Consider the following 11,746-nt stretch of genomic DNA (forward strand, 5'->3'; position numbering starts at 1 on the left):
CAACTCATTTGGCAGCATTTCTGACCAGGAAGTGGAAAGTCTGAAATCGATGCTGTGTTCAAGGGCCTGCCTATAAATGGGCATGATACGTATGACTATACGTGCACGTCATACACCTTCCCCTAGATGTCAAGAAGAAGTGAGAGAAGAAATTTGTTGATTATCTCGGTCTGAGGTGGAATAAACCCTCTTGGAACGACGTGTACGCCATTTTCTGTTTTCTGCAAGGCGCGTGGAGGGACCTGTTATTGCCTACTGGAAAGCTGTCGTTATGGGCGAATACTATCTCCGGCTTTAATTTTATTTGATACATGTCACAATATCATCGTAAAGTATGTTTTTTCAATATAGTTTTATTAGAATATTGAAATTTATTCGGGACGTTAGGCGTGTTGCGTTGTTTGCGTTTGTTCACGAAGGAGAGCTTAGCACCACTTGGCCAGTGTGCTTGCTAATTCAAGAGGGAAAAACAACGTTCTGAATCCAAACAAAGACGATTCTGGACAAAGGACCCCTTGTACAACATTCTGATGGAAGATCAGCAAAAGTAGGAACCATTTTGTGATGCTATTTCATATATCTGTCGAACTGTGTACTAGTAGCTTTGCGCTCAGGTTTTGGTTATTCCCTTACCATAACTAAGTCTTATGTCGTAATGAAGATATTTTTAGAATTCTAACACTGCGATTGCATTAAGAACTAATGGATCTATCGTTTCCTATACAACATGTATTTTTTTGTAATGTTTATGAATAGCTATTTGGTCAGAATAGGTGAGAGTCTAATAGAAATATCCGCACATTCTGGGAAAAATATGCTACGTTAGCACATTGTATAACCACGGATTTCAGCTCTAAATATGCACATTTTCGAACAAAACATAAGTGTATGTATAACCTGATGTTATAGGACTGTCATCTGAGGAAGGTTTATGAAGGTTAGTGAAATTTAATATCTTTTGCTGGTTTATTCGCTAACGCTAACGTGCCTATTGCTATCGCTAACGTGCCTTGATGAATGAATGCGGTATTGTGGTAGGCTATTGTAGTAAGCTAATATAATGCTATATTGTGTTTTCGCTGTAAAACACTTAAAAAATCGGAAATATTGGCTGGATTCACAAGATGTTTGTCTTTAATTTGCTGTACACCATCGATTTTTCAGAAAAGTTTTATGATGAGTATTTAGGTAATTCACGTTGGTCTCTATAATTACTCTGGCTGCTTCAGTGCTATTTTTGACGGTAGCTGTGATGGTAGCTGCAATGTAAAACTGATTTATACCTCAAATATGCAATTTTTTTGAACAGAACATAGATTTATTGAATAACATGTTATAAGACTGTCATCTGATGAAGTTGTTTCTTGGTTAGTTTGGTTGGTTCTAGGTTAGTTTGGTTGGTTTTGTGCATGCTACCTGTGCAGTGAAAAATGTCTGTGCTTTTTTCTATTTGGAGGTGAGCTAACATAAATATACGTGGTGTTTTCCCTGTAAAACATTTTAAAAATCGGACATGTTGGCTGGATTCACAAGATGTGTATGTTTCATTAGCTGTATTGGACTTGTTAATGTGTGAAAGTTAAATATTTCAACAAAAAAAAAATGAATTTCGCGCTCTGCCTTTTCAGTGGAATGTGGAAGGAGTTCCGCTAGCGGAACGCCGGGGCTGTAAAGGTTAACTACCAACCACCCTCATCCTGCACCCTCACCCCCTCCAGAGCCCTGTATGGCTTGTCATGTCACAACAGAGGTGCCGTCTGTGAGAGCAAGGGTGAAAGGTCAGGTTGCCAGTCCCCATCCCCATACGCATACCCTTCTATATATAGAGAGGTAGTTTCCTGTGCCCTGTAATGCGGGGCATTAAATCAGTAAAGGCCAGCGGACAGGAAGAGCCAGCATGAGGCCCAGAGAGCCTGGCGTACCACACATTCCCCCTAGCTGTCAATCATCAGACCAACCCATCATGACATCAGAGTAATACTAACTATAGTATAGTCACTCTAGTATGGTGTCACCACTATATTCTCTCTGGTACGCTGTTGAATACAGTATTATTGAGAAATTATTTGAATGTGCTTAGTTTGGGATGGTGTGGAGTAAAAACATTTGTGTAAAGCTCTTTAATATTCTTAAACCATTATGTTTTTGTAGTTTCACATTTCAGTGATCTTGGAAATGCATTGTTTAAAGATTCAGATCATAGCACATGGAAATCCTAGGTCCACCATCTTAAAATAATTGGCTAATGTCACGTTCTGACCATAGTTCTTTTGTATTTTCTTTGTTTTAGTGTGGTCAGGGCGTGAGTTGGGTGGGTAATCTATGTTTTCTATTTCTGTGTTGGTTTTCTGTGTTTGGCCTGATAGGCAGCTGTCAATCATTGTCTCTGATTGGGAACCATATTTAGGTAGCCTGTGTTCTATTGTGTTTTGTGGGTGGTTGTCTTCAGTCTTTGTGTGTCTGCACCAGATAGAACTGTTTCGGTTTTCACTTTTGTTGTTTTGTATTTTGAAGTGTTCTGTTTTTTGATTTTTATTAAATTAAGATGAACACTAACCATGCTGCGCTTTGGTCCTCCGATCCTTCAAACTTCTCCTCCTCAGACGAGGAGGAAGACGACAGCCGTTACAGAACCACCCACCAAAAAAGGACCAAGCAGCGTGGTAATGGGCAGCAGCAGGAGAACCAGCGATATCTGGAGAAATGGACTTGGGAGGAGATTCTCGACGGCAAGGGACCCTGGGCACAGGCTGGTGAGTATCGCCGCCCCAAAGCTGAGCTGGAGGCAGCGAAAGAGGAGAGGCGGTGGTATGAGGAGGCTGCACGAAAGCGCGGCTGGAAGCCAGAGAGGCAGCCCCAAAAATGTATTGGGGGGGGGGGGGGGGGGCACACGGGGAGTGTGGCTAAGCCAGGTAGGAGACCTGAGCCAACTCCCCATGCTTACCGTGGAGAGAGAGCGACCGGGCAGGCACCGTGTTATGCAGAGGTGCGCACGGTGTCCCCGGTAGGCAGGCATAGCCCGGTGCGGTACATAGCAGCACCTCGTATCGGCCGGGCTAGAGTGGGCATCGAGCCAGGTGCCATGAAGCCGGCTCTACGCATCTGGTCTCCAGTGCGTCTCCGCGGGCCGGTGTACATGGCACCAGCCCTACGCATGGTGTCCCCGGTTCACCAGCACAGCCCAGTGCGGGCTATTCCACCTCGCCGCACTGGCCTGGCTACGGGGAGCATTCAGCCAGGTAGGGTTGGGCAGGCTCGGTGCTCGAGACCTGTAGTGCGCCTCCACGGTCCGGTCTATCCGGTGCCTTCTCCACACACCAGTCCGCCTGTGGCAGCCCCTCGCACCAGTCCAGTACCACCAGTGCCAACACCACGCACCAGGCTTCCTGTGCGTCTCCAGAGCCCTGTACGCCCTGTTCCTCCTCCCCGCACTCGCCCTGAGGTGCGTGTCCTCAGCCCGGTACCACCAGTGCCGGTACCACGCACCAGGCATCCAGTGCATCTCCAGGGTCCAGTACTCCCTGTTCCTGCTCCCCGCACTCGCACAGAGGTGCGTGTCCCCAGCCCGGTACCACCAGTTCCGGCACCACGCACCAGGCCTACTGTGCGCCTCAGCAGGCCAGAGTCTTCCGTCTGTCCAGCGCCGTCTGACCTGCCCGTCTGTCCAGCGCCATCTGAGCTGCCCGTCTGTCCTGAGCCACTAGAGCCGCCCGTCTGTCCTGAGCCGCTAGAGCCGCCCGTCTGTCCTGAGCCGCTAGAGCCGCCCGTCTGTCCTGAGCCGCTAGAGCCGCCCGTCTGTCCTGAGCCGCTAGAGCTGCCCGCGAGTCAGGAGCCGCCAGAGCCGCCCGCCAGTCAGGATCCGCCAGAGCCGCCCGCCAGTCAGGAGCCGCCAGAGCCGCCCGCCAGTCAGGAGCCGCCAGAGCCGCCCGCCAGTCAGGAGCTGCCAGAGCCGCCCGCCAGTCAGGAGCCGCCAGAGCCGCCCGCCAGTCAGGAGCCGCCAGAGCTGCCCGCCAGTCAGGAGCCGCCCGCCAGTCCGGAGCCGCCCGTCAGTCCTGAGCTGCCCTTCAGTCCGGAGCTGCCCTTCAGTCCGGAGCTGCCTTTAAGTCCGGAGCTGCCTTTCAGTCCTGAGCTACCCCTCAGTCCGGAGCTGCCCCTCAGTCCGGAGCTGCCCCTCAGTCCGGAGGGTCCCCTCAGTCCGGAGGCGCCCCTCGGTCCGGAGGCGCCCCTCGGTCCGGAGGCGCTCCTCAGTCCAGTGGGGCCCTTTATTAGGGTTCCAAGGTCGGCGGCGAGGGTCGCCGCTCAAAGGACGCTAATAAAGCGGACAAAGACAATGGTGGAGAGGGGTCCACGTCCAGCGCCAGAGCCGCCACCGCGGACAGATGCCCACCCAGACCCTCCCCTATAGGTTCAGGTTTTGCGGCCGGAGTCCGCACCTTGGGGGGGATACTGTCACGTTCTGACCATAGTTCTTTTGTATTTTCTTTGTTTTAGTGTGGTCAGGGCGTGAGTTGGGTGGGTAATCTATGTTTTCTATTTCTGTGTTGGTTTTCTGTGTTTGGCCTGATATGGTTCTCAATCAGAGGCAGCTGTCAATCATTGTCTCTGATTGGGAACCATATTTAGGTAGCCTGTGTTCTATTGTGTTTTGTGGGTGGTTGTCTTCAGTCTTTGTGTGTCTGCACCAGATAGAACTGTTTCGGTTTTCACTTTTGTTGTTTTGTATTTTGAAGTGTTCTGTTTTTTGATTTTTATTAAATTAAGATGAACACTAACCATGCTGCGCTTTGGTCCTCCGATCCTTCAAACTTCTCCTCCTCAGACGAGCAGGAAGACGACAGCCGTTACAGCTAATCTACAGAGTTATATAGTTGAGCTGACTAAACTCAACGATTTACCATGGAGTTGAACGCCGACTAGCATGGACGGACTGGAGCTCTGACTGATTTCAACAAAAAAAGAACATTGTTCTGTGTAATTGCGGGATATTCTTTGGGTGATGAAACAAGTACTTTTTTATAAAAACATAATATGTGACGTCAGAGCGCCAGTCCGCCCACACTAGTTGCCGCTCAACTCCATCATAAATCGTGGAGTTGAGTTTAATTAGCTACCTATAGCTATGCATAGAGAGTCCTGCTTCCTCTCCACATCACAGCATTAACACACTCCAGTATCCTATATCTGCAAATAGGTGTGTGTACGTGCGTGACACAGTCACTCCACCGACATGTCATGATTTGAAATTGTGAACTGCGGTTGGCGTTGCGTGAGAAAATGATCTCCTGCTTAGCTGTGAGGATCGTCTCTATGCTCTCCAGGTCTTGACAGGTACACACAACACCACGCCATCCAGTGCCAGGTAACATTATGTTTAGGGACTTTGTTCCCTGTGATGGGCTGCTTTGCTCAAAGGCCATCGCCTTCAGGAAGTGCCTCAGGGAATGTGTGTGTGTGTGTGTGTGTGTGTGTGTGTGTGTGTGTGTGTGTGTGTGTGTGTGTGTGTGTGTGTGTGTGTGTGTGTGTGTGTGTGTGTGTGTGTGTGTGTGTGTGTGTGTGTGTGTGAACCCAAAAGCCCTAACCTGGGTATACCTGGAAAAACCAGTCGTTCAGTGACTCAGTCAATCATTCAGTCAGTCAGTGTAACCGGAATCACTGAGTGTACTTCTATGTACATGTTCAGTCACATGTTGGACGTTAACCAAAAGAGCATAATGTGGCAGACAGAGACATGTCATACAACTCTGGGGGTGTGACTATGTGTTAAGTGCTATTTGTATTGGACAACTGCTGCATTTGAGGGACTAGATGTCCCAACCTTTGTGGTTAAAGGACAGCCATATGTTTGTGAATGGCTCCTTCTTAGTCATCTGGCTGATAATTGTCATGAAAACACACACACACACACACAGAGTATGTCAGATGGTTAAAGTGGAACTGGTCTAACCGAGGAGTTGGAAATACACTTACGTAAATATGTCACTGTGTGACCTGACCACTGTTTGAACACTGTGTGACCTGACCACTGTTTGAACACTGTGTGACCTGACCACTGTTTGAACACTATATGAAAAACTTCTACAAACTGTCGAGAAATTAAGAAAGACATTGTTAGAAGGAAGTAGACAAAATAGTAATTTATTAATAACTTATCATTTTTTTTTACATTCATAAGACAGGAGTGTGGCCTTGAGGAGTGGTGAGGGTTGAAACCAAGATGGCTTCTCCCACAGACAGATCTTCTCTCAGGAACGAGAGAAAGCCAAATCCACCCATCATTTTGATTATTTTCTAAAACAACAAAAAACTGCATTTCACAGAATTTCCCTGAAGAGGCAAGGCCTCCTTTTTTGTCAACATCTCCCAGACTTTGTAAGCCTTGAACACAGATAAGCATTCACTTGCATTAACCCTAATTGTTCCTCACTAAACACCAACAGAAAGTAGCCATCTTAAATTGGCTTCATTAAAGGTATTTCCACCAAACTTAACAAATTACAACTCACGTTTCTTAACATAGGCATGCACTGACAGTTTCAGTGATTTGTTGTAGAATTATTTTGCTATGGTTCAATTCAGGTAGAATTGTGATAGGAGGTGAAAGCATAGCTCGGGGAAAGCCCTTTGAGGGTTAATGCACAATAACACATCTATGTACAGAACTAAGGCATACAACCAAGGTGACTGATTTGTGTGAGGGTGGGGGCAAAAAAGGCCTGTCGGCTGAAATTACATATAAAGCAAATATGATATATATTACACATATACACAATTTTACGATTCTTGGAAAACCTACTACATTTTTTGGCATAATAAACTTAGATACTGATCAATATACCGTTGGTTTGCTTACATAAAATAAGATTTTTAAAAAGAATAATCAGTACCCACTTGTTGCAAAGGGTATATACTAGACAAGAACAAGGCTTTACTGTATTGTCTTTTATATTAAAGATATATACACTTGTATAAATGATTAAAATGACTCCACACATGTAAAATCGAGTTCAATATACTGTGCCGTGTAACCGGGGATGTTTCAACCCCAAACAGGCAAGTCTTCACGGAAGACAAGTAATATGCATCCCAAAGAAAGTATGTGTGCTAGCCCAAAAAACTAAAAAGTATTCATAATCATATATATGTTCAGATAGAACAATCAGATAGAACAATGTCTCTTTGGCACACCAGCCTTTCGTCGTGAAGCTAAACGTACACATGACCATCAGATCACTTAACGTCTCTTTCAAAGCATTGACAGAATTTTTTTTAGGCAGAAACCTCATCGAGTCCAATAGCAATATAGGGTTCTAGAAAGTTAATGTGCTGTCTTTCTTTCGCTTCCCCCTCTTTTCTCTTTCTTTCTTTATTTGTCCCCATTTTTGCAGCAGCTACTTGTGGGCCCTAGGGCAGATCGACCACGTGCCCCCTTCAGAGTCCATGCTTGGCAGCTGTCACCTCAAGCCAACTGTGTCAACAACGGCATGATGTCACCGTGTCACAACAGGTGATGGAAATAAAGTAGAGAAACATTTCAGCGTTTCAGGAGGTTTCATTACACCTCTGAGCCAGTAAGGGGGTGATGGTGGCGCTGCCTCACGTGGACTCCAGAGGGTCCAGCTGGAAGACGTTGTGGTTGGTGGGGGTGGTGAAGTACAGAGGTTGTGTGGGGGTCACCACCCGGTTATCGCAGGGGCTCTTCAGGCCCAGGGTGCGCTCAAAGTCCAGGAGTTGGCCCATGAAGTTGAAGTTGGGCGAGATGTTGGACTTCTTCATCTTGACGATGTCGTAGGCGTCGTTCATGGACAGGTTGAGCTTCTGCATGAGGTAGGCTACGGTTACCGTCACGGAGCGGCTGATGCCGGCCAGACAGTGGACCAGGACGCCACATTTTTGACCGCGAGCCTCATCTGAGAAGGACAGGAACAAAGAGGAAGAACAAGTTACAGACTTTTGTCAGATATTCATAACTTGTATTTAGAGAAAACACAGCAACACAAAAACAGATATATATTCTGAAAATTAGAAATGCCTACTGTGAAGGGACTAGTGTAAGGGAAACCAGATAAAACAATGCCTGTTGTGACAAAACAACAGTCACATTCAAGTAGTAGACTCTACACTACAGTTAATGCTGTAGTGCTAAATGCTAATCGGTTGTAGTCAACATTGACTGGACCAGTTCCACGGTTAAGCAGCAGAAGTCTGAAATGATCTTAACAGTCTCCCGCACATGTCAATCAACAAACGGCTACGGTCTGGTACTCCGCGTACTCTGCGCATAAACAGAGCCGACATTCTTTCATTTGGTCAAGAGTACCACAACTTGGAAATGTACTATTAACGCTCTATCAAGTCATTCTTCAGCTGGCCCGGTTACTTGACAATGGTGCCATTTGGGCGTGTAAACGTAGGAGTCATGAGGGCACCCCGTCAGGGCTTACAGGATGTCAACAGAGTCTGTAAATGGCTCTCTTTGTGAAAGGAAAACATCACTGCACTGTCCTAGATTACTTTCAATGGCCGTTTCCTTCCTGTTGTGTTCAAATTACCCCCCCCCCCCTCTCCAATTTCCACACAGGCCTTTGTATTACAATTACACAAGGCTGGGGGTAAGCTAGGCCCCGGCTGCAGACAAAAAAGCAGACAGGAAGTGTCCCATTGAAGTTTAATCATTGTAATTGGGAGCAGTTTATAGTAAGGACCATACAGCTAGAATAGTATTTCTCTGCTTGGCACAAGGGCATGAATCTTGTTCCCTCTGTAAATCTCTCCTTAACTGACTTAATAAAAAAGTACCCAAGGACACCTATAATCCATATTGCACAACAATAACTAAATAACTTCCTGGTGTTATGAAGATATCTTACTAATAAGATGCCTGTGCTGTGGGCCTGTCGCTTTCTTTCACTTGTTAGGCCAATCATTGCTATATAGGCGTAAATATACAACTACATTTATTACCCTCAATTCATTCTGTGGTGATGTAAAATAAGTCTGCTTTATATATATATTAACCCTGCACCTTAAAATAAATTGTTGTGTGTAAAATATAATTTGAGAGCTATCAGTGTGCTTGAATAGAAGTTATTGTGCTTACCTATGAAGCCAATGGCCTCTGGGAAGAACTGTGACAGATTCTGGCTCCAGTGATCTGAGATGGGGATCTGCTTGTACTTGAATTCCCCTGCGTTCTCGAACATGTTGGGCAGGTTGGGAGTCACGTTCAGAATGTACTTGATGCCAAACTCTTCCAGAATATCCAGGTTGGTGGAATCCTTGGCGCAGCCCAGGTAGAGGTGCGGGAGGATCTCCACTGGGAAGGAGGGCTGAGGGTTGGAGAGGGGACTGCCGTCTGAGTCTGTGGCGCTGCTCGGGTCTCGGTCGATGTCGGACTCGATATCCGAGGAGTCTGAGCTTATCCGTAGCCCCCCGAGGCCGAGCACCTGGGCCGTAGGAGAAGTGCTGTTGAAAGAGCCGAACAGATTGGTCTCGCACTGGGCAGGGAACTCGGCTTGGAATTTGCTGAAACCACCTGTAAGATTAATGAAATAATAGTTTTAGACAAATCCATTGATAAAAACAGGCCTCGGCTACTCTATGTTGTGACCTAACTTACATTATCCTATGCGTTTTTTGCCTAAATGCATCCAAAATATCCCTTATTCATTATTATTCACCAAATTAGGCCTACATTTTAGTGTGAAATGTGTGCTTCTGGAAATAATAACAAAACTCACCCTCAAGGTAAAAAGCCTTGTAGCCCTCGTCTTTCATCCTCTTCAGGAGCAAGCCCAGCACCGAGCCCCCGTTGACATTTTCGTTCCATTCCCTGCTGTACTCGTCATATAGCACAATGGTATCCGTCTTGCACCTCCGCGCAAATCTCTCCCGGTCCTCGCCGTTTGAGAGCAAGGACTTGATTGAAAGATTGCCCTTCTTCAGCCGCCGGAGCATCAGGCTCGGGATGGCCACGTTAATCGCCGTTTCGACGTGCGAGGACTCGTATAGCTCCTGAGCTCTGCAGTCCATTACCAATAGGCAGTCTTTGCGCGTCTTGAGGTGCTCCTGCAGCCACTCCACGGTCTTGCTGATAGCCATTACCGATTCGAACTGAACGGGCTTGAGCTTGTCAAGCATTTAGCAACAAAAAACAATTGTCACTTCACTGCAGAAAAATGATGTGCTTGGTCCCTTTAGGCTACCGCAAAAAAACGTTCACAACAGAACGTTATGAGGACAGGATCATTGAAGAAATGGCAACGCAGACTGATCGAGATCAAATATATTCTGGAATAATTTAAGAAATTAAAAAGGATAGATTGTATTTCTCACGACCTTGGCTGTTTTGTAGGCCTAGTTTGAAACGAAATCAACAAAACAAGATTGTTTCTTAAATATCCGACTGTAGATTGCCTATAGGCCTACACTAGCAGTAACACTCATTCATGCAGCTGCGTGAAGAATGTCCCATGTATTTATCAATGACTCACTGGCTAGCACTGACGTTGTCTTCGTGTTATATAACTGCCGCTTTCGCATAGAAAATATTATTATTCTGTAAAAATCTAAATAAGAGGGATTGATTGCAGTTCAGTTACAGATGCAAAGCACTTGAATTTCCAATAATGTATTCTGTTGTCGTCTATTCCCAACGTTTTCGTTGTGAATAAGCGTATTTTGTTGTTGCCGACACTGGGTCGTCGATGTGCTCTCTGCAGCGCCAAACTAGTGAATGGTTACAAACCCGAGGCGTTTCAATGGATACATTATATCGGCCAGCCAATCAGAGGGTGCCGAGCAGTCGTCGCCCTGGAAACGGGGCCGGGTGGAACGGACTGTGGTGATGAATTGTTAATAACTTTGTCATTCACAAAAAAAAAAGGCAAAGAATTTCCGCTCCGGATAAAGTGAGTGCAAACAAACAAAAGTGGCACTGCAGGGGAAGGAAGGAGAGGGCTATTACTTAGTGCGTAGAGGGGGATCCTACCTTGTGCTCAGATTTCTTAATGCCAAAGTTGCGCTATGACAAGTTTATTGCACAGTGAGGCAGAGTTTTAGAGACGATTTATTTGGGGACAGGAGGCACGATTGAATTTTGGAACCCCGGTGAATGTATTTATTTTTCATTGTTGTAATTTTTGTCAATTAAATAAACTATTTTTATGATTCCATAAAATGTTAAAGTATGTAATTATTGAATTAATATATTGCAATTAATTTGGTCTTCTAATTTAACATGCTTTATAAAGTAGATTCCAATGTAGGCCTATTGGGCTGTTCATAATGTTTATTCCAGTATCCGTGCCAAAAGTGCACCTGCAGTAGGTTGGCCTATATGCTAGCCTAGGCTACACAGGCTGCGTTTACACAGGCAGCCCAATTCTGATATTTTTCCCAACTAATTGGTCTTTTGACCAATCACATCATATATTTTCACATAAGCTATTTTTCAGAGATGATCTGATTAGTCAAAAGACCGATTAGTAAAACAAACCAGAATTGGGCTGCCTATGTAAACGCAGCCACAGAGGATTAATAAATATGTTGGTTTTCTGAAACAGAAGTGCGTGGGTTGGATGCTATAGCACCTCTCGTCTGGGTCTATTTTTATCCGTTCGTTACACTACTCCTTCGGCTCCAGAGCTTTGTGTGGGTGCAATTTCCATTTTATCATGAAAATCTCTATTTTTCTCTCGATCTCTCTCTCTGATAAAACAAACATACAATTAAAAGACTACATCAAAAC

At 45.6% G+C, this 11,746-nt stretch overlaps 1 protein-coding gene across 1 annotated transcript; it reads right to left on the reverse strand.

Annotated features, from left to right (window-relative positions):
- Nucleotides 1–6,119: 6,119 nt before the first annotated feature.
- On the reverse strand, nt 6,120–10,738 carry dusp6 (dual specificity phosphatase 6). The gene is made up of 3 exons (XM_071416074.1): nt 9,738–10,738; nt 9,098–9,532; nt 6,120–7,907 (listed from the first exon to the last, which is right to left on the reverse strand). Exons 1-3 carry the CDS (start codon nt 10,135–10,137, stop codon nt 7,594–7,596), a joined length of 1,149 nt encoding a protein of 382 aa, XP_071272175.1. The 5' UTR covers nt 10,138–10,738; the 3' UTR covers nt 6,120–7,593.
- Nucleotides 10,739–11,746: the final 1,008 nt, after the last annotated feature.

This window comes from Salvelinus alpinus, chromosome 9 (assembly GCF_045679555.1).
Source record: "Salvelinus alpinus chromosome 9, SLU_Salpinus.1, whole genome shotgun sequence".
In the NCBI taxonomy this organism is placed as follows: domain Eukaryota; kingdom Metazoa; phylum Chordata; class Actinopteri; order Salmoniformes; family Salmonidae; genus Salvelinus; species Salvelinus alpinus.

Bases quoted from the DNA above. Each gene is read 5' to 3' on its own strand.
- dusp6 (XM_071416074.1), bottom strand. From the start codon at position 10,137: ATGCTTGACAAGCTCAAGCCCGTTCAGTTCGAATCGGTAATGGCTATC. The intron at 9,533-9,737 runs GTGAGTTTTGTT...TTAATCTTACAG, and splicing joins CAAGGCTTTTTACCTTGAGG to GTGGTTTCAGCAAATTCCAA. The intron at 7,908-9,097 runs GTAAGCACAATA...TGTCCTTCTCAG, and splicing joins AGAGGCCATTGGCTTCATAG to ATGAGGCTCGCGGTCAAAAA.